The following is a 17829-nucleotide window of genomic DNA, read 5'->3' on the forward strand; positions in this document are numbered from 1 at the left end:
CCTAAATATGCATGCTAAACAATATGGATTAGTTCTGCCTGTTCTTGAACTGAATACAAACAAAATCATACAGGACATATGTACTTAGAGGTCTTCCTTTCAGTCAATATGATGCTTTTTAAGATTCGTCTATGTAGTCAATTGCAGCTCTAAGTTATTTTTTTTGCTGAAGATATTACAGAAATACACCATAATTATCTACCTATTAATAGACCTTTGGGTTGTTTGTAGGTTGGAGCTATTACGAATAATGCTGCTATGAGCACACTTAGGACTTTCAATTTAGATGTGCATATTTCTTTCTACTAGGTGTATACCTGGGAGTGGAATTACTGGGTCAAAGATATGTGTCTAAATACTGGCAGAAAAAAAAAATAATAAAACATTTTTACAGGTCTTCCTAAATTAACTAAATCTGTAGACTCCTTTGGATTTCCTATGTACACAATACACATCATCAGTGAATACTGTTTATCATCTGCTTTACAACTATGATACTTTTTACTACTGGCTAGGATCATCCTCAGTATTACGTTGAACAGAAGTGAAAACAGAGATCCATGTTTTGAACTCTATCTAACAGGGAAATTTTTCCAACATTTCAGCATGAACTATAATATCTCCCAAAGGTATTTTTATAGATTTTCTAGATTAATAAATTTCCCTTTCCTGCCTATTTTCCTAATGGCTCCTTTATAAAATCATGAATAATGACTGATTTTTAGGAACTACTCCCTTAAATCTACTGAAATGTTTTTCTCAATAAAATCTGTTCAAGTGGGGCACCTGGGTGGCTCAGTGGGTTAAAGCCTCTGCCTTCGGCTCATGGTCCCAGGGTCCTGGGTTCGAGCCCCTCGTCGGGCTCTCTGCTTGGCGGGGGGCCTGCTTCCTCCTCTCTCTGCCTGCCTCTCTGCCTACTTGCGATCTCTGCCTGTCAAATAAATAAATAATAATTTTTAAAAATCTTAAAAAAAAAAAAAAAAACTGTTCAGGAGACCATAGTGAATTGTTTCATGTTAAACCAACCTAGGATTCCTGGGATAAATCAGAGCTGTCCGGGTTATATTCCTCTTTATGTACTGTTGAACTCATTTGCAAGTATTGTGGATTTTATTTTTTGCACCTGTGTAAATGAGAGAAATTGACAAGTAATGTTTCAGTTGGGTCTTGGAATCAAAGTTGTGACAGCCTTATAAAGATGGGGGTCCTCGTTTTGTTTTCTAAAAGAATACAAGGTTGGAGTTAGTATCTCATTAAGTGTTGGTAGAACTCTCCAGTATATCCATCCGGACTTAGACTTTTCTTTACAGAAAATTTCACTTTACAGTGATAGCTCATATAGGTTTTTCTATTTATTTCTCAAGTCAATTTTGGTAAATCACAAATTTCTAAGAATTTATCCATTTCGTGTAAAATTTTGAATTTTGACACCGTTATCCACAATACCTTAGAATTTTTTTTTAAAGAATGAGCAGGATTCAAGGTGACATTCTTTTTTGTTCCTGATATTAGTTATTTGTGCCTTTTTTCTTGATTAATCTCACCTGGGTATCAATGTTAATCAGTCTTTAAAAAAAAAATCTTCTGGCTCTTTGAGCCACTCCACTATACATTTCTTTGCTGTTTTATTAAATTCTACTGTTATTTCCTCTTGTAATTTCTCTGAATTTATTCTGTTGCTCGTTTCCTATTGTGACGCGTCTAGCTCATTATTTGAGACTTAAGATGAAATCTTAGCTCATTACTTTCCTTAAATATCCTGGAGTTCCCGAATCGAGTCTCGGTGCTGGGCTCCCTGCTCAGCAGGGGCTCTGCTTCTGCCTCTCATGTTCACTCTCTCTCATTCTCTCTCTCTCAAATAAGTAAATAAAATCCTTAAAAAAAATACGCATTTAAGGTTATAAACTCTACTTCCTAAGCACAATTTAGATTACATTCCACAATTTCTCCCTTATTATTCAAATCGCTGCTTAAATAACATTATGAATATTTGAAACATTGATATAACTTAAAATATTGACTTAAAAGAATACAAACGTTAGTTACAACATAAAGGCATTTATGGTAATTAAGAGATGGTACTGTTTATGAAAACATTTTCCATGAACACAGTATTTATTTATTTATTTTTTTACTTATTTATTGGGACAGAGAGAGCACAAGCAGGCAAAGAAAGAGAGAGAGGAAAGCAGGGTCCCTGCTGAGAAGAGAGCCCAATGCGGGGCTTGATCCCAGGACCCTGAGACCATGACATGAGCTGAAGGCAGAGGTTTAACCCATTGAGGCACCCAGGCACCCCTGAACACCGTATTCTAAATTGGCATTTGTTTTTCAACCTACTGAGGTATCATCTTACTATTATTTCCACTACTGCTGTTAAGTCAGCTGTTCTCTAAAAAGAATATATATACTTTCTATATATTTTTGTCTATTTACATAAAATATATACACAAATTTTTACTCTTTGAAAGTAATCTTCCTTGCATCTTGCTTTCATGACTATTTTCCCTGTTGTTTCTGTAGTTTTACTATGTTTTAAAATGTGGATTGAAATGTGGATTTCAAAAAAAAAAGTGGATTTCTTTTTACCATATATTTCATGAAATCTAAAATGCTTTGGTACCGAAATTTCATGATCTTACCAGAGAGAGAAATGGGAAAATTTTCACTTAAGTCAGTATTTCGATCTTGTTGGACTGCAAGGTGCCATCAATTGAAAGATGCATTCAACTTTTAACCAAAATAAAATATCTTAGAATCAGTGAAATAGTATTTATTATGCATGGGAACTGTTAGGCTTCTTAAATTCTGGGCATTTTTTTTTTTTTCCACCAATCTGGAAAATTATCAGCCATTATATCTTCAAATACTACCTTTGGTTCATTCTCTCCTAAAACTCAGTAAGATCTTCTCACTATATCCTCTACATTTCTTAACTTCTCTTCTGCACTTTCCATCTTTTAGTGTATGCGTAATTTAGATAGTGGTTTAGTTTGATCTTTTAGTACCTTAAGCCTCTCCTAAGCTTTGTCCAATCTGCTGTTAAATTAAGTCACTGAGTTAATTTTGCTTACTTTCTTTAGTTACAGAAATTCTTTTTCGAGTCATTTTCCTAACTTTGCTGGAACCAGATCATGCCTAACAGTCTCACACTTACACTTGACTTATTTCAACAGGTGCTTTTAATGTTTAATTTAACACTGGTACCATACTTATAGGAGCTGCACATAAAGAAATGGAACTATGAATTGAATACATAAAATACAATAAAGTAAAAAGAAGTTAACAATAATAAAAGAAAAATAAGAAAACCTTTTTCATATGGTTAAGATAGCTCATACTGGGGCGCGTGGGTGGCTCAGTGGGTTGGGCCTTCGCCTTCAGTTCAGGATCAAGCCCCGCACTGGGCTCTCTGCTCAGTGAGGAGCCTACTTCCCCCCACTCTCTGCCTATGTGCTATAGCTCTTTCTCTGTCAAATAAATAAATAAAATCTTAAAAAAAAAAAAAGAAGAAGAAGAAGAAGACGACAGTTCAGGCTTTCTAGTTTCTTGCTGATGGTATACCCTATTGATCCAGTCCTGACAATTCTAATATCTGGAGTCTCAAATTGTTATGTTTTAATTTAAAAAAATAATTTGGGGAAGTAGTTTGAGGTCTTAATGTTCTTTCCCTGGAAGACATTTTTATTTGTTTGTGTCAAGTGCCTGAGTACATTAACAGTCTGGGACCATCTTAATCCACATTCAAGGCTTAAGATTTTCTGGGGCATACATGACATGAATACTATCTTTAATCTTTAGAAGAGCTGGTTTACCTGACCCTCATTCTTGGTGGGTCTAAGACTCCAAACCACCCCCCCCGCAACACACAAACCAAACGGCCAATAAAAATCACAGCCATCTGTATGTAAACCCGGTAATTCACAGACCTGTGCCCCTGGGACTAATAATCCATTATATGTTAATAAAAAATTAAAACAAAAAATCACAGCCACCTTAGCTACTCTTAGCTACCTCTTCTAGATCAGAATATACTTCCAGTGCAAAGCAGACTGAACGCTTGGCTCATCTGCCTAAGTTTCCATATTCTCTTGGGCCTTAACCCTTTCATTCCTATTTTACTAATACTTTGATATTTTTGATTTTTTAAAAAAGATTTCATTTATTTGAGATAGAGTGAGAAAGAAAGAGCAGAGTGGGGGGAGGGGCAGAGGGAGAAGAGAAGGAGGCTCCCCAATGAGCAGGGAGCCCGAAGCAAGGTTCAATCCCAGGATCCCGAAATCATGACCTGAGCCAAAGGCAGACTCTCCACCAACTGAGCCACCCAGACACCCCAGATATTCTTTATTTTTAAAGGATGTTTCAATATTGGAGCACGTGGGTGGCTCAGTGGGTGAAGCATCTGCCTTCAGCTCAGGTCATGATCCCAGGGTCCTGGGATTGAGCACCGCATCAGGCTCTCTGTGGGGAGAGCCTGCTTTTCCCTCTTCCTCTTCTGCTCCCCCGCCTGTGCTCTCCCCATCCCCCTGTCAAGTAAATAAATAAAATCTTCAGGAAAAAAAGAAAAAAGATGTTCCAATATCAAAAAGATTTCTCTACTATATTTAGTGGATAGAATGGCCCAAATTACCAGAAATTTCCAAGAGTCTCATATTTTCTGTCACAGTTCAAACTCCAGCTTAACATCTCTTCCACCCACACTCTGCTTTTAATCAGCCATCACTATCCTAAGTCAAACCAACATTTCTCTTTTACCTGGGTTATTAAAATAGTTTTCCAATGGGTCATCCTGCCGATGGACAATCAGCTCATATTGTAATTAAATTTTTTTCCTGCAATAATGCCCTTTTATCACATTTCTCCAAAAACAACCTTAAAATCTTCCCACTTAAAAGGAAAAAAAGCCAAATTCAGTTGCTTAGAATTCAAGGTCCTCCACAGTGTGCTTCCTATTAAACATGCCCCATCATTTTTCTTCTATCTTTCATGTACTCCAGTTGCTCTAAATCTCATTACCATTCAACATATGTTTCTTAAGCTACCCCCTTCCCCCAACTTCTTTCCTGAAGTGCCCAGGTTCCCACTCTGCCTGCTCTCCCAAGCCCAATCAAATGCCATCTCATCAACAAATCCTTTCCCACCTGAGCCAGAAATAACCATTTATGTATTCCCTTAAAGCTTTATCTATAAGTACCTTAAGGGTAAAATGGTATATGATACATGGTTTTGTGTACCTCTTCATCATCAAACCTCTGGTCAATGTCTTTTACACAGCTGATATTAAAAAACATTCTTGGAATTTATGAAGTGGCAAGATAGCAGGGAGACTAGGGACAACAGAATAACTTCAAGTGAAGTAACTAAAGGAGAAAATTGCTCCGAGTTCATACACTAGGAGGTGGTGGAGCAGAGATCCTATGTTCTTAACCACTACAGTGTAAGACGGTACATTTGCCGCTTTCTATACATGCTCCCTGATAACACCTCAACTGTTTAAACAGTAAAAACCCACTACACTATAGAATAGTGATGAATGCCATCATAAAAGCCTGGTTTGTGACAAACCAAATTTACACTCACATCCTAGAAGTTAACTGTGAAACAATGTATTATTAGTGGTGTGGCTAAGAAAATTTCCATACCATCATAACAACATACAAGTACTGGTTCTAGTAACTATTCACTAAATGGTGTTATAGCTTCAGAATGGAAAGTGGAAAGCTATTTGCAACACAGTCTGCATTGAAATCAATCTTCAATCAATCAAGATTCTTTGATTATACCTATCCATGAAAAGAAATAAGTCATCAACCACCTATATATCTCTCCTGGTGTGGGGGTGTGTGTGTGTGTGTGTGTGTGTGTGTGTGTGTGTGTATACCAGTTAACTCAATAACGCCCACCTTATGGAGAAGATACAGGTTTGTTTTTTGTTGTTATTATTATTCTTTTTTTTACTTGTTATCAACTCTAAAGAAGCTTGATTTGGGGGGCTTTGTCTCTAGTCCCTGACATATTGAAATCTGATTTACATGCTTGTCATAATTTACAGAAATTACGTGTATATTACAAAAAAATAAATAAATAAATAAAACCTAGAAATGGTTGAACTAAAATATTTACTAAACACTATATATTAGGAATTGTGTTATGTACTAGCAATGAAAGATGAGTAAGATAGTTCTTACACACAAACAACTCTAACAGAAGTTCTGACATATTAAACACATATAAAAGAACCAATGAAGAAGTGATTAGCTGTCTTGAGAAATATGCATAGCCATCTTAGAATTAAAGCTTAAGCTGGGTTTTATTTTCTTTTATCCTACAATTTTTTTAAAAATTTTATTTATTTGACAGAGAGAGATATAGCGAGAGCGGGAACACAAGCAGGGGGAGTGGGAGAGGGAGAAGCAGGCTCCCCACCGAGCAGGGAACCCGATGTGGGGCTAGATCCCAGGACACAGGCATCAGGACCTAAGCAGAAGGCAGACAATGACTGAGCTACCTGGGCACCCCTTAAGTTGGGTTTTAAAGAACAATTAAGAGGGGTGCCTGGGTGGCTCAGTGGGTTAAAGCCTCTACCTTCGGCTCAGGTCATGATCCTGGGGTCCTGGAATTGAGCCCTACATTGGGCTCTCTGCTCAGCAGGGAGCCTGCTTCCCCACCCCCGCCCACCTACTTGTGATCTCTTTCAAATAAATAAATAAAATCTTAAAAAAAAAATTAGAAAAAAGTACAATATGGAAGGGTATGCCAGGCATGGGCCAATGACAGCACCAGTCCAAAAGTGCTCCCTTGGGCACTGTAGCTAACAGCCTACACAGATATCCACAGAAGCCCCATGTCAGACAAAGGAAACGGTTGCAAAGTTGAGTCAACACAAAAATGAATTTGGTGACATTTTAAAAGTTGTGTACTACTAAAGTGTAATATAAGAACAGAAATAAAGATAATAGAATGGCAGACAGAAGCTTAATTTTTAGAGATTTATTTATTTTAGAGACCGAGAGAAAGACAGTGTGCATGAGCAGGGGAAAGGCAGAGGGAAAGGGACAAAGAGAGTAGCAGATTCCCCACTGATCGAGGAGCCCAAAGTGGGGCTCAATCACATGATCCTGAGATCATGATCTGAGCTGAAATTAAGAGTCATAAGCTTAACCGATTGAGCTGCCCAGGCGCCCCAGAAGCTGAATTTGTAAATGTCTTGTCAAGGGAGGTGGGTGGAAAGTACGGGCAAAATAGGTACAAACTTCCAGTTATAAAACTAGTTAAATCATAGAAATAAAGTCTATATTCTCGAGAATATAGACAGTAATATTGTAATAACATTATATGGTGACAGAGGTTAACCACATTTATCATTAACGACTGAGTAATGCAAACAACTGCTGATCACTATGTCGTACACCTGAAACCAAACATTATATGTCAATTATATTTCAACAGTAATAATAAAAAAAAATCTAAAATAAAAAAGTTTTGTCATAAAAAGAAAGGGAAAAAAAGGACAACTCACTTTCCCAATCTCTCCTGCTGAATGGATTCAGGCCTAGCAGAGTAAGTGTGACCTATAGTTTGTGAAAAGCATGGTACTTTAAGATTTGTGAGGAATTCATTCTGCCAATAGGGGTAGGATACATTCAGCTTTCAGAGGCCAAAACATCAGAAATACCAGTTGTGATGACACATGCCCAATACTGTTGATGAGCTGTGATGCCTGTGCCCAACGGCAATAGCAACAGCATTTACTGAAAACAGTTGGACACTATGACTTGGGCACTTTTGCTGAATGCATAGCCTTTATTTAGTCACTGAATCTCCATCTTTTTTTTTTTGGACAGAGAGAGAGATCACAAGTAGTCAGATAGGCATGCAGAGAGAGAGGGGGAAGCATGCTCCCCACTGAGCAGAGAGCCCAATGTGGGGTTCGATCCCAGGACCCTGAGATCATGACCAGAGGCTTAATCCATTGTGTCTCCCAGGCACCCGATTCTCCATCTTTAATGTCGTTTCTCACCTGTTCTCTTCAAGTATACTTACAACTAAAAACCCTGACTGATATATCAGGAAAGGGAGAGGGCTCAAGATAAGATAGATGAAATAATGGAAGAAACACCCCACAAAAAAATTATAAGATCAAAGCCCAGATGGAAAGGTTAGCCTTTAAAGTTTAGAAGTAGAAGGGCAGATCAAGTTGTTGGCACACTTCTAATTCCCTGATTTGTTCTGTTTTGCTTCATGTGGAGGAGCATGGGAAGAAATCCAGTGAAGAGAGAAAATTCTATTTAATTTATACAACAGAAAAAAAGTTAATATACAGAGTAAAAATGCAAAAGGCTGGGTAAGAAAGAAAATGGCAAAGGTTTGGAAAGTTGCTATCAGGGAGAAAAGATGACACCAAAAAATTTAAATGGTCCCTTCTCCATAAGCCCCTCACCACCTTCACCAAAATGTATCTTTAAAAGAATAAATTACTTGTTTTGGGGGTCAGGATAAATTTGTTTAAACTATGGACTAGAAGTCTGGGGACAAATAAGAACTGTTAGCAAGAAATCTACTTAAACCTCGATGGCTCTCACTAGACTCTAAGATCCTCCTCCATGGCAGGGAGGCTCCCTAATGAATAAATAAATAAGAAACTAATATGCCTGGTATATGGAAATGAGGAAAGACAGTAGAAAGAAAGGACAGAATGTGAAGTACTTCACAATTTTTCCTAGAGTAAGATTTCTCTTTAATTATGTCAAAATGAATAGAAATCATACTTGAATATATTGTGTTACCAACTGGGAAGTACAATTTCTTTGAAAAATGCTATGTAGGGGCACCTGGGTGGCTCGGTGGATTAAATGTCTGCCCTTCAGCTGGGGCCGTGGTCCAGGGATCTTGGGAATGAGTCCCTCAACTGGCTCTTTGCTCAGTGGTAAACCTGTTTCTCCCTCTGCCTCCACCCCCAGCTTGTGCTCTCTCTCTCTCAAATAAATAAATCTATAAATAAGTAAATAAATAAGTACATAAAGCTATGTAGCAAAATTATTGGCCATGCTAACCTTTCTTACAATTCCTGGGATTCTAAATTGTTACAAGATTGTCATACAAGTCACCTTCACTTTTATACTCAAGGACAGGAAGATGCACAGTGTCAATGAGCAAAGCCTCCTTACGTTCTTTTTTCCAAGGGTATTAAGGGAGGTGGAAGGAGAATGAATGGAAAGGGGCCTAAGCATTGGTGTTTTTTAAAGTTCTTAATAGTTTATCAGTTGATTCTTTGAAGTTTTCTAGGTAGATAATTATATGGTCTACAAAAATTTCTCTTCCCTTTTTAAATAAAAGCTTTCATTACAAGTGAGTGCTTGTTTTCTGAATTACATAAGTTATGAGTTAATGTATTACTGTTAACACTTTTCTAGGATTACTGAAGAAAGTCCACAGAACACATAAAAGTATGAAGAAAAATCTAAATATAATCCATAACCTCCCATTACCAAACAATTTTTTACCATTTATTTAATTTTCCATGTATTATTTTACTTATCAGAACTTCTAGTACATTTAAATGCCCGTGATAGCCAGTACCCTGTTTGATTTTATTGGACATCCTTCCAATGTTTCAAAATTTAAGGGTAATTCTGCTGTACATTATTAGTTAATACCCTTTATGAAACTGAGAAATTACCTTCTTAGTTTGCTAAAAATTGTTTTTTTTTCCCTAAATCATGGGTAACACTAACCTGTTAAAGAGTAGTAAAATACTATAGATAAATTATTTTTTTCTTAATCATGACCTACTCTTACATTCCTAGGAGAAACGCTAGAAGTCTTACTAGACCATTAATTCTTCCAATTTAATTAAAGATTACTTATTAATTCAACAGCTATGTTCATAATAAAGGTGGTTTTTATCTTATGCAGCTGTTCTCCAATTTTGTAATAACAAGGGTTATTCTGATTTGGCTAACAGGAATTAATGATGTCTTTTCTTTTTCCATGTTCTGAAATAATTTTCAATAGAAACTTGCAGTTCCTTGATGGTTTATTAGATAGAACTTGACCATAAAATCATCTAGTTAAGCAGTTTTTGGAGGAGAGGAAATCTTTTAGTATATTACTACATTTTTCCATGGTTATTTTTCTACTTAGAATTTCCAATTCTAAGCTTTCAAATATACTGGTAAAAGTAGTACTCAGTATTCATTTATAATTCTGAAATATTTTTCCTATCTATAATTATGCATTATGCCCAATGTTGTTTATTTGTGCCTTTCTCCCCTACAACCATATCTGCCAATGGTTTATTTCCTCACCCATTTTGACAAGATTTTACAGCAAAACTGAGCAGAAAAGTAGAGAGCACTCCTATTTATCCCTTGCCCCCAACCCCCAATCTGAGCCACTATCAACAACTCATACCAGAGCGGCACACCTGACAGAATCATCAACACACCATTATCATCCAAAGTACACAGATTACATTAAGGTTCACTTTTGTGTTATACATTTTATAGGTTTAGACAAATGTACTGTGATACATATGCAACATAACAGTTTCATACAGAACAGTTTCACGGCCCTAAAAATCCTTTTTGCTCCACGTATTCATCCTTCCCTCCACCTAATCACTGATCTTACTATCAGTGGCAACCACTGATCTTACTATCCCTGTAGTTTTTTCTTTTCCAAAATGTCATATCGTTGGAATCACACACAGTATATAGCTTTTGCAGATTGCTTCTTTCACTCAGTAACGTGCATTTAAAGTTTCTCCATGTCTCTCCATGACTTCATACCTCATTTCTTTTTAGCACTAAATAATATTCAAGCGTCTGGACATATCACAGTTTATTCATCCACTCACCAACTGGAGGACATCTTGATTGCTTCTAAATTTTAGAATTATGAATAAAAATGTTATGAATATTCATGTGCAGGTTTTTGTGTGGACACAAGCTTTCAACTCATTTGGGTAAATACCAAAAAGTATGAGTGCTAGATCCTATGGTAAGAGTATGTTTAGTTTTGTAAGAAACTGCCAAACTGGAAGCAAATCAGCTACGCCATTTTGCATCCCCACCAGCAAGGAGAGTTCTTGTTGCTCCGCATCCTCATCAGTACTTGGTAGTGTCAGTGTTTTGGATTTTAGCCAATTCTAATAAGTAGGCAGTGATATCTTGTTTTAATTAGCAATGCCTTGATAATATATGCTGTTGAGTATCTCTTCATACACTTATTTAACATCTGTGTATCTTCTTTAATGCAGTGTCTATTCAGATCTTTACCCACTGGGTTTTTTTTTATTAGTGAGTTTTAGGAGTTCTTTATCTATTTTGGATAGTCTTTATCAGATACCTTTTGCAAATATTTTCTCCAAGTGCCCGGCTTGTTTCTCTTCTTTTGATATTTCCCTTTAAAAAAAATCCTTTTCGAAGAAGTTTTTGTTTTATGTATTTTTGTTCTCTATTTCATTTACGTTGCTTTTATCTTAAATACCTATCCTATTGTCTTTGGGTTTATTTTGTGTTTTTCTAAGTTCCTGTTTCAAAGGCTTTGTTTTCTATCTATTTTTCTTTTTCTTATGAAGATACTAAGCCTGCAAATTCCTAGTTCTCATCAGCCATATCCTACATTTGTATTGTCCCTGTTTAGTTATAATCATTTTGGGATAATAAGTTACTTGCAAGTGTGAAAATAGAATGCATATTGATTTTTACTGGAATTCATTAGTGTAAATTTGACCAATTTGAAAATAACACACTCTGAAAGGTACCAAATACCAATACATATTTTAAATGTTTACTGAAAAACAGTCTAGAAGAAAACACATTAGTATAAGAAGAATTATGTGTCAAGGGAGATAAGGGAAAGAGAGCATCCATAAAACAAGCATTAAGTTATTAAAATAAATAAAATGGATACTGTTGAACTAAACAATTCAAGATGGCTAAATAGCAGAATGGGTGCAAAAAGAAACACAAGTTAGTGAATTAAAGATAAACCTGAGAAACTTCACAGACCAGAGTAGAAAGACAAAGATGAAAAGTACAGAAAAAAACATTTTTAGAAAGTTAAAATTAACTTCCAAAAGAGATCCAGAAATTTCAACATGTTGACTAACATGGATTACAGAAAGCATTAAGAGAATCAAGAAAAGTAGAAGAAATAATAGCTAAGAATTTCCCATCCAAGTACTAACCAGGCCTGACCCTGCTTAGCTTCTGAGATCAAATGATATCGGGCGCGTTCAGGGTGGTATGGCCAAAAATAATAGTTCTCAGACTTAAAGGGCCCAACTAGATGTGCTTTCAAAACTACCCCAAATTTCAGAATATTAAGGACTTCCCTTAGAGCCCTTAAAAATTTTAATACATATGAAATGACTTAAATGACTAAAGATATATTCTGGAGGGAAAAAGGTAAATTTGGAGAAAACAGTGGGATGCCAAGAGACTAGCCAAAAGGGAAAAAAAAAAAAAAAAAGTTAAATATAAGCTAGTAAAAATGCTTATAAAGGTGACCACTAGAAAAACTGAAATAAAACAGGTAACTCTGAAATTAGGGGGGGGAAGGGAAGAAAAATTGATACCAAGCCAACAACAACAACAAAAATATAAAGAACAACTTAAAATGGCAATAATTTAATCTAAACATATTAGTAATCACTGAGTGTGGCAGTGTTAATATTAAACATGGAGTACAATGTGAAACTCATTAAATGAGACAAAAAGATACTGCATATTGGTTTTAAACACATTAAAGATTAAAAGGTACCCAATAACATACCCTCAGAATATATAAAACACTGAAATTACAAAAAGAAACTGAAAAGTTCACACACACATAGAAGTTTCCAAGGAGCTGCCTACTTTTTAATTCATACTTACCACTAAGTAAAGTATTTAACTGAAAAATGCTTTCAGCAGTGTCAATAGTGTTATAGGAGAAATTTTCTTTGGAGAAATACATTAATAAGAAACAAACTGTTAAGTCAAGTTCACTAGAAAAAAAAAATCAGATATAAATAATGAAAACTCCTTTTCCTAACCTAAGTGTCATAAAATAAGCCCCAAAATAAATGTTACCAAAAATAAGAAATACTACTGACTTCAAAAAAGGTGGTCAGATCCACAAGGGCAGCAGGGGCACTCACACTGAGGAATATTTTATTCTCCATGAACCCTGGGAAAACTATGTATGTTTAAGAACATAAGCTCTGGGGTCCAACAGACCTGAGTTTGAATGCTAACTCCTTGTGTTACAAAACTGAGATAAATATATTAAGCCCTAAGAGCTTTACTTTCCATATCAATTAAGTGGAGATAATAGTTTCTAACTCCATAATGCCTGGAACAAAGGGCTTCATAACTGATAACTACTATTTGTTACTATTAAATTGTAGTTGGGGTGCAATGTGTGAGAAACTGAGCAATGGGGACACATGGGTGGCTCAGCTGGTTAACTGTCTGCCTTCGGCTCAGGTTATGATCCCATAGCCCTGGGAGCCTGCTTCTCCCTCTGCCTGCTTGCTCCCCTTGCTTGTGATCTCTCTCTCTCTGACGAATACATAAAATCTTTAAAAAATAAATTGAGCAATGTGCTTGGTATTATTTAATATATGTTTTCCAAACTTCTTTCAACTTTAAAATCAAATGGGAAGTATTTTCCATTTACTTCTCATAATATTTGGGTTCTCAATTCCCAACAACTAGTGTTAATTCTTTATTAAAATTAGGATTACTAATTTTAGACTGAAGAATATGGCTGGTAGAATAAATATAGGCTGTCACCCTACCACAATCTAAGGAAGAAAAAAGTTAAGAAATGCATTAATATTGTCCTTCACTACTCCTGTAATTTCTTCCCTTTTAGAACTAGAAACATTTTCAGAGAGAAAATACCCAATGGAATATATAATAGAAAATACTCATGTAATATTTAAAAATACTCAACGGAATATAATCTTGCTTGAAATCAGAGAACAAGTCCAAACAGCTATTTTGATGGTCGGGATACCCTGAGTAACTTATTTTTACTGAATAAATGTCTTTAATATGCTTAAAATAAAGTTTTATGGGCAAGAAAATTTTAAGTAATTAATGGAAGATATTATTCATACGTTTGAAGACTGTATCAATTGCTTTTTAAAATGTATTTTAAAAAAATAAATAAATAAAAATAAAATGTATTTTATCTTCTTCTTTGAAGTAGGCTCGACACCCAACGTGGGGCTTGAACTCAGGACCCTGAGATCAAGAGCTACATTTTCCATCAACTGAGCCAGCCAGGTGCCCCTCGACCAGTTTTTCAAGACACATTTTTAGTTCTCAGTACTCAAGATGATGTAATTTTGAAGATACTGAAGAAGAGCCCCCACCTTAGCTCCAAAATAAAAGGAACACTAAGCCTGAGTTTCCGTAACATTAAGTTTATTGCAAAATTTACAGATGAGGAATACAAGAAATTAAAGCACATACTTGCACACTGGTTTTTTTCACATACCAGTCTATAAATCAATTCCTTATTTGCTTCTTATAAATTCAGTTCAACAGGCTTTCTGTGTTACTTGTAAGTACAAAGCTGACAATATAGTTCCTTACCTTTCCATTAGCTTCTCTTTATCCCAATTGAAGTGGCTAAGGAGTATTCTTGTGATAGTTGCTGGATTCTAAAGAAGGGGGGAAAAAAAGTTATTTTAAGGTAATAGTACTTCATTAACATTTAGTGAATTTTAGGCTGAATTTAATTTCATCCCACCCAAATTTCCTTTCCTAAGATATTTCTTTATTCTACAAAGAAAAACACAAAATTTAGTTGTAAGATCAAGACTATTTAAAAATAGTTTGCCATACTAATTTGTCAGATTTCTACAGGATTATAAAGCAGAATTCAAAATAAGCCAGAAAGAATGGATAAGGAAGATGTGGTTCATATATACAATGAAATATTACTCAGCCATTAGAAAGGATAATACCCACCATTTGCATCGACACGGATGGAACTGGAGGGGATTATGCTAAGTAAATAAGTCAAGCAGAGAAAGACAATTATCATATAGTTTCACTCATATGTGGAACTAAGGAAAAGCGCAGAGGACCACAAGGGAAGGGAGGGAAAACTGAATGGGAAAAAATCAGAGAGGGAGACAAACCACGAGAGACTCTGGAATCCTGGAACCGAACTGAGGGTTACAGAAGGAAGGGGTGTGGGAGGATGGGGTAACTGGGTGGGCACGTGCGGTGATGAGCACTGGGTGTTATACGCAACTAATGAATCACTGAACACTACATCAAAACTAATGATGTAATACCATGTGCCAGCCAACTGAATATAATAAAAAATTTTTTTAAAATAAGCCAAAAAGAAATCTAATGAAAACCTGCTATATTAAATCAAGCACTAATTTAAATGAACTCTTTTACAATTAAGATTTAGCATACTGTCACTCTGTTAACAAAATTTCTAATGAATAAAATTTCTAATACTTTATTGTATTCAATAGTTCAAATGAATCTAAACCATTTATAAGTCACAAGGTCCTTCAGAGATATTTAATGAAAAAGACAAAATATTTGTTTTGGGTAATAACTTAAAGAGTATAATCAGAGGCTACTGTTTCAGTTCTAGAAGGAAAGGCTAACAGCATGAAATAAACCCAAAACTGACTGTCCTATTGTTTAATGCTGTCATTTATTTTCATTAATATTTATTTCCATTTCCCATCAAACTAGTCAGGTTACTATCTGGGTACAGAATTTTGACCTAAAATGCTAGTTACAATGTCAGAGCTGGAACTCAAACCTGAATCTGCTTATTTGTAGGTCACGTATAATTTTATTACATCAAATAACATTTCAAAAAGATCTCTGCATAAAACTACTTCTGTATCACCATAGTGAGAACACAGTATTAGTTAACAACTGATTTAATTAAAAGGTTATCTTGCATAAAAATATCATGAAACAATACAATTTGTCATAGAAAAATTCACCTACATTCAATACCCCTCCCCCAAATCCAAAGCTGTAGATAACGTTAACTTTCATTCTCCCACTCTAGACACACTTTGCTAATCCATTTATCCATCCTTGCTTCTTGGGCCCAGACCACCTTAGGAATTCTCCTTTAACAGAGCATGCGACAGACATCATCACTTTACAAGAGTTAATATGTAAAACAAAACAAAACAAACAAACAAAAAAACCCTATTAACTGATCCTATTTTATGTTTGTTTGGGCAGAATATACACAGTGTTTTGCCTAGCTCTTTCTCAGACATATGATTCAACAATTTATAAACACCCCAACCACCCCAACCCAACTCAGTTTGGAAACAGATTTTCGCAACAGGGTCTGCCTGCAATTGAAGTAATTATTCATTTAGGTTTAGTCACATGTAAAACAAAGGCAATAATCCTATCAATTAGTAGTGCCCATGAGAACTGTGTGACCTGTAACTCTGTGGCACCCAAATACACGGTGTTCTCTACCACTACACAGAGTAGAGTGCTTGGGGAAAATGTTTCAGGAGTTGCTTGCACACAGAAAAAAGGAAGAAGAGGACAAATGTTCTCTGATGCCCTTTGATGTTGCTGTAGTGTCTTTTCTGTGCTTGAGTTCCAGTATCAAAAATTATTATAGAAAGTTCAGTTAAAACACAGATTACTAGGGTCCATATGGTTCTACTTAATAGGTTTGGGATAGGGCATCCAAAAATGTGATCGTGATCCAAGGGATCAGAAAATTAGACCAGCAGTCTCCCAGATGAAGAAACAGGACAATTTTTCTAATTTTTTAGCTCATCCTTCAAAAATTGCTGTGTAGGTGTATGTGCCTGAGGTACATATTACATCAAAGGTAGATGCTCCAAAGTTTTTCCTAATAGGAGAGACTGAAAAAAATAATCTCAACCTCAGTGGCATGATAATGCCAAAATACTTATATTCTGTCTGGGTCTATGCTATGGGGCAGGAGATATTTCACAATACAAACTAAATAATTATTTTGGGGGCACTATTTCAATGTAGCTGCCTTAATGTGCACTGCATATAAGGAAATGTAATGGGAGAATAACAATGGCTTTATGTGCACTGCATATAAGGAAAGGTAATGGGAGAATAACACATACTGTGAATCTACCGTATGCCAATCCCTATATAAGGTACTTTATATACCCCCACTTAATTCTCAAAGCTCTCTGTAAGAGAGCACTTTTCTGCCATTTTTAATATGAGAAAACCATGATGAGACTCTTTGGAGGCTATAAAAATTACCCAATGTTATCCAGTTAATTAAGTGAAAAAGATGTGAATTTTAGCCTATGACAATCTGAATCTAGTATTCTTTCATTTATTCCATGTAGTACAACCTAAAGTAATATTAAAGATCTCATTTTACTACTAGTCATATGTTTAATGACTAGTAGTAAAGGGTGAATCAAGACAGGATGAAGGGATGGCAGAAAGCTAAGAAACACAAGGGAGCTTTCTGGGAATGTTCTATTTCTTGAATGTGACGGTTGGTTAGATGAGGGAAAACACTTCTCAAAACAAACTATACTCTTAAAAATGGGTATAATCAGTCATATAGTTATACACTAATAATGTTAACAAAATAAACTGACTTTTGGTCCTGGCCAACACAGAGTAATAAGCTCATTGCAGTGGCTCGCTTTCTCACTGATTACAACTAAAAACTGGACAAAATACTCTTCAACAGCAGGCAGATTGGGGAGAGAAGTGAAGAACAACAAATAAGGTGATGGTGGGTATCCTGTTTTTTATCTTTTATTTCCTGGCTTTGGAGTGGGCCATATAGGGAAACTGCTGCAGGAGG

At 35.7% G+C, this 17829-nt stretch overlaps 1 protein-coding gene across 1 annotated transcript in view; it reads right to left on the reverse strand.

Annotated features, from left to right (window-relative positions):
• The window catches only part of ARIH1 (ariadne RBR E3 ubiquitin protein ligase 1), a 118281-nt gene that overhangs the window by 58157 nt on the left and 42295 nt on the right, over positions 1-17829 (reverse strand). Inside the window, exon 2 of the mRNA XM_032342527.1 lies at positions 14595-14662. Within this exon, the coding sequence (XP_032198418.1) occupies positions 14595-14662 (68 nt within the window). The remainder of the gene's footprint in view (positions 1-14594; positions 14663-17829) is intronic.

Source organism: Mustela erminea, chromosome 5, assembly GCF_009829155.1.
Source record: "Mustela erminea isolate mMusErm1 chromosome 5, mMusErm1.Pri, whole genome shotgun sequence".
NCBI classification, from domain to species: domain Eukaryota; kingdom Metazoa; phylum Chordata; class Mammalia; order Carnivora; family Mustelidae; genus Mustela; species Mustela erminea.